The sequence below is a fragment of the Leptonychotes weddellii genome, chromosome 2 (assembly GCF_054177405.1).
Source record: "Leptonychotes weddellii isolate Sample4059 chromosome 2, ASM5417740v2, whole genome shotgun sequence".
Lineage (NCBI taxonomy): Eukaryota > Metazoa > Chordata > Mammalia > Carnivora > Phocidae > Leptonychotes > Leptonychotes weddellii.
In genome coordinates, this window is record NC_138370.1 from 168,230,719 (window position 1) to 168,243,897 (window position 13,179).

General features: G+C 36.3%; 2 protein-coding genes across 2 annotated transcripts in view; one reads left to right on the forward strand and one right to left on the reverse strand.

Annotated features, from left to right (window-relative positions):
• FBXL5 (F-box and leucine rich repeat protein 5) overlaps positions 1-8,983 on the forward strand; it is a 28,560-nt gene extending 19,577 nt beyond the window's left edge. Inside the window, exons 8-9 of the mRNA XM_081812591.1 lie at positions 1,399-1,547; positions 8,190-8,983. Of these exons, the coding sequence (XP_081668717.1) occupies positions 1,399-1,547; positions 8,190-8,266 (226 nt within the window). The 3' untranslated portion in view covers positions 8,267-8,983. The remainder of the gene's footprint in view (positions 1-1,398; positions 1,548-8,189) is intronic.
• Positions 8,984-12,058: 3,075 nt separating this feature from the next.
• Positions 12,059-13,179, reverse strand: part of CC2D2A (coiled-coil and C2 domain containing 2A) — a 121,344-nt gene continuing 120,223 nt past the window's right edge. Inside the window, exon 34 of the mRNA XM_081813176.1 lies at positions 12,059-12,376. Within this exon, the coding sequence (XP_081669302.1) occupies positions 12,188-12,376 (189 nt within the window). The 3' untranslated portion in view covers positions 12,059-12,187. The remainder of the gene's footprint in view (positions 12,377-13,179) is intronic.

Consider the following 13,179-nt stretch of genomic DNA (forward strand, 5'->3'; position numbering starts at 1 on the left):
CGTACCTGTACAATCATGTTAATTTTTTTAACTAAACTTACTGTATTGTTAGTCTCTTGACGTCCCTTTTTTTTTTTTAAAAACCTGATCTTTGAAACTCCTTTTTTTTTTTTTAAAGATTTTATTTATTTATTTGACAGAGAGAGACACAGCGAGAGAGGGAACACAAGCAGGGGGAGTGGGAGAGGGAGAAGCAGGCCTCCCGCAGAGCAGGGAGCCCGATGTGGGACTCGATCCCAGGACCCTGGGATCATGACCTGAGCCGAAGGCAGTCGCTTAACCAACTGAGCCACCCAGGCGCCCTCTTGACGTCCCTTTTAAGATCGACTGTTCCAGTTTTCACAGTTTTGCTGTTGTAATATTGCTTTAAATATTGTATAGAAAATTGATGTTCTTAATTTTGTTCTTGATATTTTTCAGCTCTGCCATTGTCATTTTAGCTAACTTCTCATTTTATCTATTTATATTAATGTTTTTATTCTTCTAGGATATACCATTAGGTTTTCATTTTTTACTGACATGTAATTCACTTACCATTAAGTTCATCCTTTTGAAGTATACAAATCAGTGGTTTCAGTAGATTTACAAGGTTGGCAAGCGTCACCACTGATTCAGAAACATTTTCATCATACCATAAGGAAACCCTCTACTCTTTAGCAGTTACTCCTCATTCCTCTTTGCCCCCAGCCCCTGGCAACTGCCAGTCTACTTTCTGTCTCTATGCCTATTCTGCCTATTTTGGATATTTCATCTAAATAGAATCATACAATATGTAGCCTTTTGTGTCTGGCTTTTTTCACTTAGCATATGTTTTCAAGTTAATCCATGTGGTAGCATGTGTCAGTACTTTATGGCTGTTTAATGCTTATTTATCCACTCATTTTAATTAATTGAAATTTGGGTTGTTTCCACTTTTGGCTATTATGAATGAAGCTGCAATGAGTATTTGTTTGCAAGTTATCATGTGAACATATGTTTTCAGTTCTCTTGGGTGTACACCTAGGAGAGGATGTGTTGGATCATATGCTAGCTCTAACTCTGAGGAACTGACAAAACTAGTCAGTAATTTTCTTGATAATTTTCACTTAGACAACCTGTAGGAGAATGATTACAGTTCCAAGATTCAGTACTTCTAAGGATTGAGTTGCTGTAATTTCTTACAAAGAGAAATTTTATAGACTTGTTTATTGAATGTCCTTAGGAAAAATGTAGGAAGTTTTTCTCAGTTAAGCGTATTGCTGCCTAAGGATGAGGTGAGTTACCATGTTTTATAGAAATTCTTGAATTTTCTCATTACCAAATTGAAAGATTTGTTAATAGTGGTCCAGTGGGCCATAGGAATACATAAATTTTCATAGATTAATATATTCTAATTGTTGGATTGCTTCTCTTACACAGGGTTTTGACTCTGGGAGGAGGGCTGCCTTATTTGGAGCACCTTAATCTCTCTGGTTGTCTTACTGTAACTGGTGCAGGCCTACAGGATTTGGTTTCAGCATGTCCTTCTCTAAACGATGAATACTTTTACTACTGTGACAACATTAACGGTAATGCCTTTTAATAATGAGATAACTTTGAAGGAATGGATTTAAAAATTTTTGACAGTTCTCATTATTCTTAGGGTTTCTATTTAATTGTCTAGCTAATTACCGAACTTTTTTACTTTCAGAGGTGATTCTTTACATTTGATAAAATTTAAAAATCATGTATGTTTTCATTAATTAGCTTCTATAAAGGTAAGTTTTTCTTTCAGATAGGTATTTCAAATATATATTCCAGATTTTTGAGATATGTAATAGTTTAATAAATTCTAAAATGGCAAGTTGTAAAAATACTAAAGTTTTTTTTTTTTAAGATTTTATTTATTTGTTTGAGAGAGAGAGAAGGAGCAGCAGGGAGGGTCAGAGGGAGAGTGAGAAGCAGACTCCCCACTGAGCAGGGAGCCTGACGTGGGACTCAGTCCCAGGACCCTGAGATCATGACCTGAGCCGAAGGCAGCTGCTTAACCAACTTAACCAACTGAGCCACCCAGGGACCCCTAGAAATACTAAAATTCTTACAAAATTTTGGGAAATTCTTCTAGAGTGTATATAGCATTCATTAACAATTTAGCAGTATTGATGTTCTAGATACACCAGTTTCTTAGGGATGATGACTCAGTTTTCTTGTAACACAACTTTAAAAAAAAATGCAGTTGAGAAGGGAGGACTTTGGTAATGTGAACTTATTGGGGATCCTGGGTCTGGTTTCAAATCAGTTTCATGGAAGATTGAGGGGGATGGGTGTGTAGTATTGGGGAAGAGGCTGAGATGCTTTAGACATGACTAAAATTCCTACAGTATTTTGGAGATTGATTCCTGAACTTAGTTATAACAATCATTGGATAAATATTTATTGATTGTTTTGTTCTTAAACCTATCCCTACCCTGCAGTGGGCTTGTTGCATATGTTTTTTCAAGGTACATTCAGTACCCTTTTGGGCTTTTGATAGTCCTGGTAGAGACTGAAGTTTCTAGAAGCACAAAAAGCTTCTCAGTTATTAGTAAGCAAATCAATCCCCTGTATTTATAACTGGAGAAACATTTACATGGTTCAGATTCTACTATGCACCTGTCTTTTTACACCATATACTGTTTTCTTTGAAAGCCTAAGTTATCTTAAGATGACAAGAAGATCACCTGAGTTTCTCTCAGGGAGAACAATTGAAAGGAACCAAGGCTGGAGGAATGGTCTCTTTAATGACATACCTGTGGAAGTTAGCAAATTGCTATTTCTGGGAGATTAAGTTTTCCTTAAATACATATAAAGAGACAGGAGATCGCAGCTCTTTTATTTCTGGCATCACATTGGTGACGCAGGAGATGACCTCCCTTGTTCTTGAAGTTGCAGTACTAAGTAGGAGCATTTCTTTGCTCTCTCTTGCCTTCAGCATATAATCCAGGAATGGTGAAATGAGTGTCATTTTAGTTGCAACCTGCTAAGCATACAAAAACTTAAAGTTTGATTGCTTGCACAAACCATTTACTGCTTTGGTAGATGCAGTAAATTTGTGATGGGAGATTTTTTTAATGTACAGTTATGTCATTGTAGGTGCAATGTTGTACTTCCTAATTCCTAAGGCTTCTAGGACATATTATGAAAAGTAACTAGTAAGCAATTATTTTTATAAGAAAAACATCTTATTTGTATGTTGCACTTGAATTGTCTACAGTTGATTTCAGCATAGGTTATGCTTGTGGGAATATCACAACTGAATTTGTTAGATTTGTTTTTGGGTATATAGATGTTACAGGGTAGGGGAGATCGGATTTCAGTTCATTTTTATGATCTGCCTACTTGTTTTGCTTGTGTAGTTTTGAAAACTTCTTGAAATAATTTAGGTGATGGGATAAAGTTAAATACCTAATCTTTTGCATTTTGTTAGGATGTTAGAATTCGTTTCATCTTAACTGGTTTTGAATATATAAATATTAAAGTGTTCAAAGGAGCTGCTACATTCCTTTTGTTGAATGTGATTTTTTCCTTGCTAAATGAGTGGTAATTTTCAATAAATGAATTTTAATGAAGATATCTGACTTCTTTGAAAGATTTGAAAGGAAATTGACAGCGCTTGTATAATCCAATATTAAGTCTCCTTTTACAGCTTCTTAAAACATGATTTTGGGGAAATGGAAATCCTTTAAAGTTTATAGGGTGACTTGTCATATTAACTTATATTCCAGAGTTCCAGCCAATTGCTCTTAAAGCAATGCTCTGATGGCACTTTTTCCTTAAAAGGACATATGGACAACCTAGAAAGTGTTAGAATAAAGTTGCATTGTATCCAGTTTTGCAAGATGACACGACTGATCCAGTATTTTTTACTACAGCTCAGTTTGTACAATAAATATTTAATGACTGCTTATGGGGCACCCTTTTTATTTTTATTTTTTCTGAAAGTAGTTAATATGTTTTATACATGGTCTTAGAATAATAGGGAGCATGGGTGACAAACTATATTTTAAATATTTGGGTAACATTTAACTAAAAATGTATTTGTCAAAAAAAACCTTAGTATAGTTAGCTACTAGATTACTAACTAAAAGAAGTAAATACTGATAAACAGTATTCATTAACTAAATAATGAGTGATAAGTAAAGCAGAATGACCTGTTTCCTAAGCACTAGTAGAGAAGTTAGTATCAGATATTCAAATAATATCCACTGTGAGCAAGATACTGTACTAAGCACTGATTAAAAAAATGCCAGTTTTGTTCTTCTGAATGTTTCCTCGTGACATTTAAATTTGTGATTTGATTGATAAAGTTAAGATTTAAACATAAAAGAAAGCTTCTTTGCCATAACATTTAAAAGCTTCTTCGTCATTTAAGAAGTGTTAAATGGAATTGCATAGTTTTGGAGCTCTGAAGAACACTTGAACAATGATAGCAAATAAATTTTTGTACTGATTTGCATTTCAATGTCTGTATAATTTATGAATTAAGATAGATTAGCTCATAGTTCTGGAGGTGACACAGTCTCAGATGATTTGCTCTCTTATGTTTCTAATTTAAGTTAAAGAGGAATTAAAGGTAAGTGAAGGTAAGTGCAGATATACAGCATAAATAATATACTTAAAATCCAGGAAAAACAAGTCAATCAAAAATAAAAATTTGGGAAAATAACTATAGTTAACATTATAGCCCTTTTTATCTAATATTTAAAAAATGCTTTGTTACAAATTTATTTCTTTACCATGCATTTAAAAATTTTATTTAACGATTATGCCCAATTTTGTTTTCCTGTTTTCTTTATTATTCTTTAACGTAATTTAGCCCTCAGCCCTCATATATTACAACCATTTGAATTTTCTGTTCTGTATTGAGATAGACATTTGCTGGTGATGAGTCAAATATTTAAAGGGAATGGCCTTTTGAGTTGTCAGTGTCTATGAAAGCACAGCTGTCTGCTTGAGATACTTGGCAAAATAACATATGAGATATCTTAGTCGTGTTTCTGTCTAATGCTGCCTCACTTTTCTGTTGTCCATTTATTCCCTTTTCTGAACAGTCCTTCTACGATGCCTAAGATGTTAACATTGCTTACAGTTTTCATGCTTTTGGAAATTGTTGTTCTCTACTGTTTTCTACATTATGAGACTAACCTAAGTTAGAAACAGTGGTTGTCTTCACTTTTGCTTTGCCCCTGGCCTTTAATAGTATAAAATCTCCTACTTTCATGACTATTAGGTTCAGACACCTGGTCTATAAATTGACCTTAGGATGGGATTGTAGTTTCAAGATAGTATCATAGTTACTGTTTAAGTCCTCATAGGCTTCTCTAGATAGATCATACTTTCTGATTTGAAATACCCTTTTCACTCTGTACTTAAAACTCAGACATTCTAGTGCAAATTTGAAGGAGGGGGCACATTTTGTATCAGTGTGAGTGAGGAATTTGTTTTGTGATGTTAATAAGGAGATGCTGACAGATAAGCAGGATTGGGTTACTTTCAACCTAATATGGGACACATAATTTTATTCTTGCATTTTTCTTCCCCTGTGATCCCTATTACCATCCTTTAGACTTTGAGATCAAAGAGTGGCCAGGGTGGACCTGAGGTTGCTGAGCCTGTCTTTTGGGGAGGATGGTGACTAGCTGTGTATATTTGGAAAGCTAGGAATCTCTAGAGTAGTTTCCTTGGTCCTATTGGCTCCTTTGAGGCTCCCTTATATTTCCTGCCTTAAAATTAGTAGCATACTTCACTTGCATTGCTTTCAGCCATCACTTAGGACTTTTCCCAGGTCATTGTTGAATTCAGTGTAAAGTTTCTTCCTTACCTTTCTGTCTTTTAAAAAATAGGAATAGAGAAATTTTTAAATATTTTAAGGGAGTTTTAGTTGGAAAATTGTCTAAAGTCTCCATGTCTCTTTGCTCTTATTGCTCCCTTTTTAAAAATTGGAGTAGGATTACATACTGAGAAACAGATTTTTGCAAAATCCACCAGTTCAAGCATTTCATCCCAGGGACTGACTGTCAACAGGGCAGTGGTGGCGAGGCAGGGGATTGGGTCTTGAAGAGAGGCACTAGGTGATCGTCAGGCAGAGCAGGAACCAGCGTTTAAGGGGTGCAGAAAGACAAGCTCAGAAGAGGTGGCATGGAGGGTTAAGTAGTGTGTAAGGAAAAAGCTGAAAATACGTTCAGAAGGAAAACCTGGTCAAAGGTTGACAGTGGAAGAGTTTCAAACTACAGGTTTCCTTATCAGGACATTTTTGTTTTGTTTTGGTTTTAAAGATTTTATTTATTTGACAGAGACACAGCGAGAGAGGGAACACAAGCAGGGGGAGTGGGAGAGGGAGAGGGAGAAGAATACTCCCCGCTGAGCAGGGAGCCTGATGCACGGCTCTATCCCAGGATCCTGGGATCATGACCTGAGCCAAAGGCAGATGCTTAACAACTGAGCCACCCAGGCGCCCCTGTCAGGACATTTCTAATAAATATGATACGTACTAGGACATTTTACTTTGATTTTGGTTAAGATGACTAACCTTGAGTCTTATTTTAAGGGAAATTAATAACAAATTACTTTGTGAATTTTTTAAATATTTGGCATTCAACTTTTCATTTTTAAGATAGAACAGGTTTTAATTTTGATTAAATAAAAATGGGCTTTTGGTAATTTAATTTTATATTTGAAATATTTTAAACTTTTTGTTATGGAAAATTTTAAACATGTAAACATGGAATAATGTAATGAAGCCTCATGTATTATTTGCTTTGGCAGTTATAAAAGCATGGTCCATCTTCCATTGCCCACTCCCATACCTGCTCCCCATATCCCAGGCATCATCACATCTATTTTAAAATTAAACATACATTTTTGAAAATAAATGAAGTCCTAACCAATTGCAGTCCCACATATGCTTGTAAAGTTCATTAGTTTCTTTTCTTACTTAAAGATATATTATCATTTCTTTATTGAAATACATGAACATTATACTTCATTGATTGTATATCCTAAGAAGTCTGCCCTTAGTGTTTTGTGTGTGCCGTTTCAGGAATACAAGGGAAGATTCTGGGAAATAAGTGTTTTGTGTATTTTATTGCAAGTAGCCATTTCCTTATGTTGGTATTAGCACAAATGCCTTCTTTTGCAGCGGACTGCTACTTTAAAAAACAAAACAAAGCTTATTTAAAATAGTTTCTGAGTTAAACTAGATATCAATCAGAGTACTATGATTTTTCAGTTATAATCCATTTGACGTCTATAAAATGACACTTCATGTACTTTTTGTATGGGATCCTTACATATTACACATGCAAGGATTTTGGTTCTGTTTGATGAATAAGAACGAATTAACTGCTCTTTGTTTCTTCATGGTGCAGACACACTGAAAGGCTTCGGTATAGTTAAAACATCCTTTTGCACATTTGCCTGCCTTTATGAAAACTGTGATTCATTCAAAAAACTTAATGTTTGCTTATGTGCCATGATACCGCTTCTTTGATATTCCTAATTCTCAGTTGTGTTCCCTAATGGATCTTGTATGTAGTGTCTGGGCAGCATAACGTGAATGGGATAAAATGTCAGTTACTCCACAGTGTTGCATTCTTGTTTTGTAAATGAATCATAATTTTTATTATGTCTTAGGTATGTTTATTTAGCTAATCATTCATTATATACTTAATTCTGGAAGATAATTTCACTTAACCCTAGCCGTTTATTTTGGCTGCAGCTGTTAAATAAAGATATGGAAATCATGTTCAGTCTATGTCTATATAGTTTATTTAAGTTTCGACTGTAATGTTTTTGTAATTGCTCAATACTGGGTTCTTTAGCTGATCTACGGAGGGGGCTGTTTTTGTCTTAATTATATTTCTAGGAAGGATGTTCTGAGTATAAGAAATCTGTTGTTAAGGTAGCTGGACAGGCTTGCTTCTGTGGGTTATCTTTTTGTCTTAGATTTTTATTTTGTAAGATTGTTGCCAAAAAATTATTTCTTTCCCTTCTTGTTTCATTTAGCTTTTGGACCAGTTAAAGTAGAGCTGCTGTTGGCTGGCTGTATTTGTGTCTAATTTTTTATACACTCACTGGGACATTTTACTTCTATGTTATAAATGTATTGCTAGTAAAAAAAAGTCAAATGTCTTAGCTCTTTCATGTGATCGCTAAGAAATTTCCTCCTTTCACACTTTTCTGTTTTTACACAGGTCCTCATGCCGATACCGCCAGCGGATGCCAGAATTTGCAGTGTGGTTTTCGAGCCTGCTGCCGCTCTGGCGAATGACCCTTGACTCCTGACCTTTGTCTACTTCATTTAGCTGAGCAGGCTTCCTTTCATGCACTTTACTTATAGCAGATTTCTTGTGTTAACCATCCCTTTTTGATTGTTTTGGCCCCATTTCTTACAGCCTCAGAAATCTTTATTTACCAGTCAGTTGTACAGTGTTGTTTCTCTTGCAAATCATCTTTTTGTTTTAGAAAGGGATTAGATCTTTTCATAAGGGTGAGAACAATTTTAGCAGTTTTCTTTTAAATGGAATGCTTTGAAAAGAATGTCACTAATGCCATGCCATTTAAAGTATTTTTTAGATTAATTTGAGTTTTAAAGTCAATGGGGTTATTGGTTCTCTTTATATATAAACACTGTACCAAGCTTTGCAGATCTTTTCAAACATACATTTTTGAAGTTTTATTTTCAAAGATTGCACATTTTGAAAACCAGTCTTTTTTCCATAATGTTTCCTTTGTTTGAACAGTTCTCAGAGGGCCAATTCAAACATACCCACATATAAGATTCTTTAGGATAATAGAATAAATTGGCTTCTTGGTGTTAGCTCAGTGAGCTAGCAAAGTACCAATGTATTTGTATTTGCTTTCTTCAGATATTCCTGGTTCCTACCACTGTCCCTAAATTGTCAAATTTCGGAGGGATTTTTAAAAATTCCACAATCATTTGAACAAATGTATCAATAAAATCTACTTTGAGGACTTTACCAAATAATTTTTTTGGTGTTTGATTTCATTAGAAATCTCAATTCAGGTTTATGTTAGTGTAAAATAGGTCTAAATATTTTCTTTTGAGCTCCTGTGAAATCATGATCCTGGCAATTTAGACAGATACCTAATTTTGTTGAGCTGAATTGTCTTTTTTGAGATTAATTGTGCAGTAGTCAGAATTTGAATGTGTATGCCTGTCTTCGTTGCTGTGTGAAGAGACAGTGGGAGTGGGGACCTATCGTTCAGAAAGGCACATATTGAATCAGTTTTAGGTAATGCTATATATAATTTTATGTCCTGAAGAGTTGGCAGCACACCATCTGCTTCTGGAAATGCATGCAAGGCTGTGGAAGAGGAATTAATCTTGCAGTCTTGTTACTTGTGGTCCCAGGTATTCTTGTTTGTTTTATTGAGGGATAGGAGTAGGAAAGGGACAAACTACAGGTAAGCAGATTTTAGTTCAGGCTAAGAGAAAACTTTGTTTGAGACAGAGCTTTCTGAAGATGAAGGAAGACTCATTTGATGAGAATCTGAACAGGGAGAATCGACCTATGTCTTACACTAATATTTGAATTAAACACTGCAGGGGAGACCCAAGTCTGGGGTGGGGGCGCCTTTCTTAATGGCTCTCTCTGAAGTGTTGCCTCCTGTCAGGGTTCTCTCGTTGTGTCATGGTTGAACTTGCAGAATGTTTCTTGCATGTAGGATGAGGCAGCTGTGTGAACAAACCGTCTTACCTTTTGAACCTGTACCTCTTAGGTGTAAGTAGTCACGGCTTTTGTGGTACTGTGGCAGAAGGCCTCCTTTAAAAGTCTGGCCTAAGCACAAAGTAAGAAATGATTTCTTGATCCCTTAGAGAATTTGAAAGGAAATTTAAGCTTAGTGAGCACTTAACGGGGTCTGAAGTTTTATTTTGTAAGGTTGATTTTCTTGTAGTTACTGTGTTTTTATTTCCTTAAGTGTTTAATAAAGTTTATTTGGAAAGTTCACATCAGGGGCTATTTTTAAGAAAACATACTACAGGAATTCTTCTGGAGTGAGTCCATCCAACCCCATACTTCATCTTATCTGTATTTACGTGAATTGTGAGTAAAATTACTCGTCCGGACTCCTGGCCCTGAGTCATCAAGTGAGGACTCAAGTTTATCCTCCATGTAGTCACAAAACAGTATAATATTTTTGGGGGAGACATTCTGATAATGATTCAATGATGTTTCAGGAGTTGACTTAAATGTTTTTCTTTTAACTAATTTGAGCGGGGTATCCTCAGGGGTACCAGGTGATTGAGGTGCCTCCCTTTTGCTTTGTCCTGTGCTGCTTGATAGTAGCAAACCATTAAATAGGACCTGGCAGTCCCGAACTACATGGACTTGGGTGTGTCAGCACATCGTCCTGTGGAGACTCACTGTTTTTCCACTCTCTCTCTAGTTGCATGGGGAGATTGACAACGTAATTTACATTTAATTTTTATACATTAACTTTGGGGTATAGTTAGTATTTGATGAAACACTGTAAATACTTGGTTTAAATTTATCTTGGGTTTTGTGATTGATTTAATGAATTTTTGGACCTGTTCATTCTTAGAATAAAATACAAGTTATGTGAACTGCCTTGGGGTGCCTGACATCAGGTGCTCAGCGCTGGACAGTGTTCTAAGTACCTATACTTACATATACTGACTTGTTTAAACAGTGAGAGGAAGTAAGTAATGTGATCATTCTGATCCTATATATGGGGAAAATAAGTAGCAGGGAGGTTAACTCATCCATGGATACCTTGTAATGATGGGGTATTGCCTGGTAATGACTGTTACATGTCAGTCCTTGAAGTCTCCCTTGAAGAGGAGTTCATAGTTGAGGTATCAGAGGCATGCAAACACATAATTGTAATATAATCTGATAGAGGAAGGCAAAGGGAATAAAGTAAAAGGTGAATGTTTTTCCTTAATTTGGTCCCTCTGGTTTTATGTTTTGTTTTTTTTTAAGTGAGATCATACTCCATCTATATCACTGGTTCTCAGCTGGAGTCAGTTTATCCCGTAGAGGACATTATTAGACAATGTCTGGAAACATTTTGGTCGTCACAGTTTGGCAGAGGGAAAGGATGTCACCGACATCTAGTGGGTAGAGGTCAGGGATGCTGCCAAATATCCTCTAATGAACAGGTCAGCCCTCCAAAAAAAAAAAAAAATTACTTGGCCCAAAATGTCAGTAGTGCTTCTGTTAAGAAATCCTGCTTTATGTATTTCTGTTTTGTGTACATCTTTCCATGTCAGCACATATATTTAATGCCTTTTAATGGCTTGTATGGTAGTACCGGTGTTTGTCTTAGTCTGTTTAGGCTGCTCTAACAATACCATACACTGGGTGGCTTAAACAGCAAACATTTATTTCTCCTTTATCTGGAGGCTGGGAAGTCAAGGGATAAGGTGCTGGCAGATGTGGTTTCAGGTGAGAGCTGTCTTTCTGATTTGCAGAGGGCCATCTCTTCATCCACACATAGCCTAAGGAAGGAAGCCAACTCTTTCCTGTCTCTTCTGACAGTGGCATTCATCCCAACACAGGGCCTCCACTCTCACAACCTAATTGCCTCCCGAAGGACCCATCTCCAAATACCATTACATAGGGGATTTGGGTCTCGAGATAAGAATTTTGTGGGAGACACAAACATTTAGTCCATAGCAATGGCTTAATTTTTTAAACGACTTCCCTTTTGGTGAATGTTTAAACATACTCCCCCCCCCATTGTTTCAATAAGAGTATGTGTGTGTATATATGGGCACATTTGTGTGCATGTACATGTTTGCTCAGTATTTCTATAGGATAAGGTCTTATGAGGTATTTGGTGTTAAAAATTTTGTATCGCGAAGTTGTTCCTGCCCCCAGAGAAGTTGTTTATTTTGCTGGTTCTTAAAAGTATGATGGGTATTCTGCTGGACAAAGAAGGAGGGCATTCCAAGCAGAAGGTAAGTACAAAGGCATAGAGGTAGGGAGCTCTTAGTGTGAGGAGGAACTCTGGGTAGCCTTGATTAAATGTGGGGTCAGAGTGGCAAGAGGTAATGCAGACTAGTAAGTAACACTTATTTTGAAAATAATGATAATTTTATTTCATTATTTACAAATAATTTCTTCTAATATGATCAATATCACAAAAATACTCTCATACCTTAATTACATTTTTTACATGATACAAAAATACAATGAAAAAATTACCTGTTGCGTATAAGGGAGGCAACATAAATCCAAACAGACAAAACATTTTTGGGGTATGGGTGGATATATACAGCTAAAGCAAATTCAACATTAGGAACATCAATATTATGTACTCCGGTGCTATACACTGCTTCAATTAAAGGTTTCAGTTCAGAATAGGGCATGTGAAGGGGAAATCCAGAGAACTGAAGGGAAAAAACAACCAAGATTTGTAGTCATTAGTGAAGCTTGAGGATTTCATTGTATTTTTTTCTCCATGTTTAAACATACGCAATTCTTAATATTCTTGTCTTCCTTCTGCATCTTGAAGTCATTTATTTAGTTCTGCTTTTCTCTTCAGCTATGTATTAGCAATACAGAAAATGGAGAGGGGCCAAATGTCTTTTTTGTTCAGTTGCTAGCATATTGACTTGGTGTATAAGACAGCTGTTAGCACCCAGCCACCCTCCACTATTCCCTTCCCTCTGCCTAATAGTCCCTAGTTTGCATAGTAACCCATGTAATTCTAGGGATCTGGATTAATCCTAATCAATGTATTCTATCCCTGTGGCCACAGTGACTGATATAGGGATGGGCGTGTGATCGAAGTGAATCCCAGGAAACTTGCTAGGAATGATGGCACACAGATAACGCTCTCCTGCTTTGGACAGTATGTGTGCAGATGTGAGTCCTGCCTGGAGCTGTTCCAGCCATTTGGTTCCATGAAAAAAACCTGAGGACAGTGCCATCACACAGAGGAGGGCAAGTGGGAAGACTTAACGGAAGAGTGGTACAGCTCTGATAGCTACTCACCTCTGACTTTTCCTCAAATAAACCAATAAATTCTTTTTATTGCTCAGGGCTGTTTGAATTAAGTTTTTTGTTACTTGAAGACATCCTAGCTGAAATCCTAGTTTTTTTTTTTTAAGATTATTTAGAGAGAACAAGTAGGGGGGGCAGAGGGAGAGAATCTTCAGACTCCCTACTGAGCTGGGAGCCCAGTGTGGGG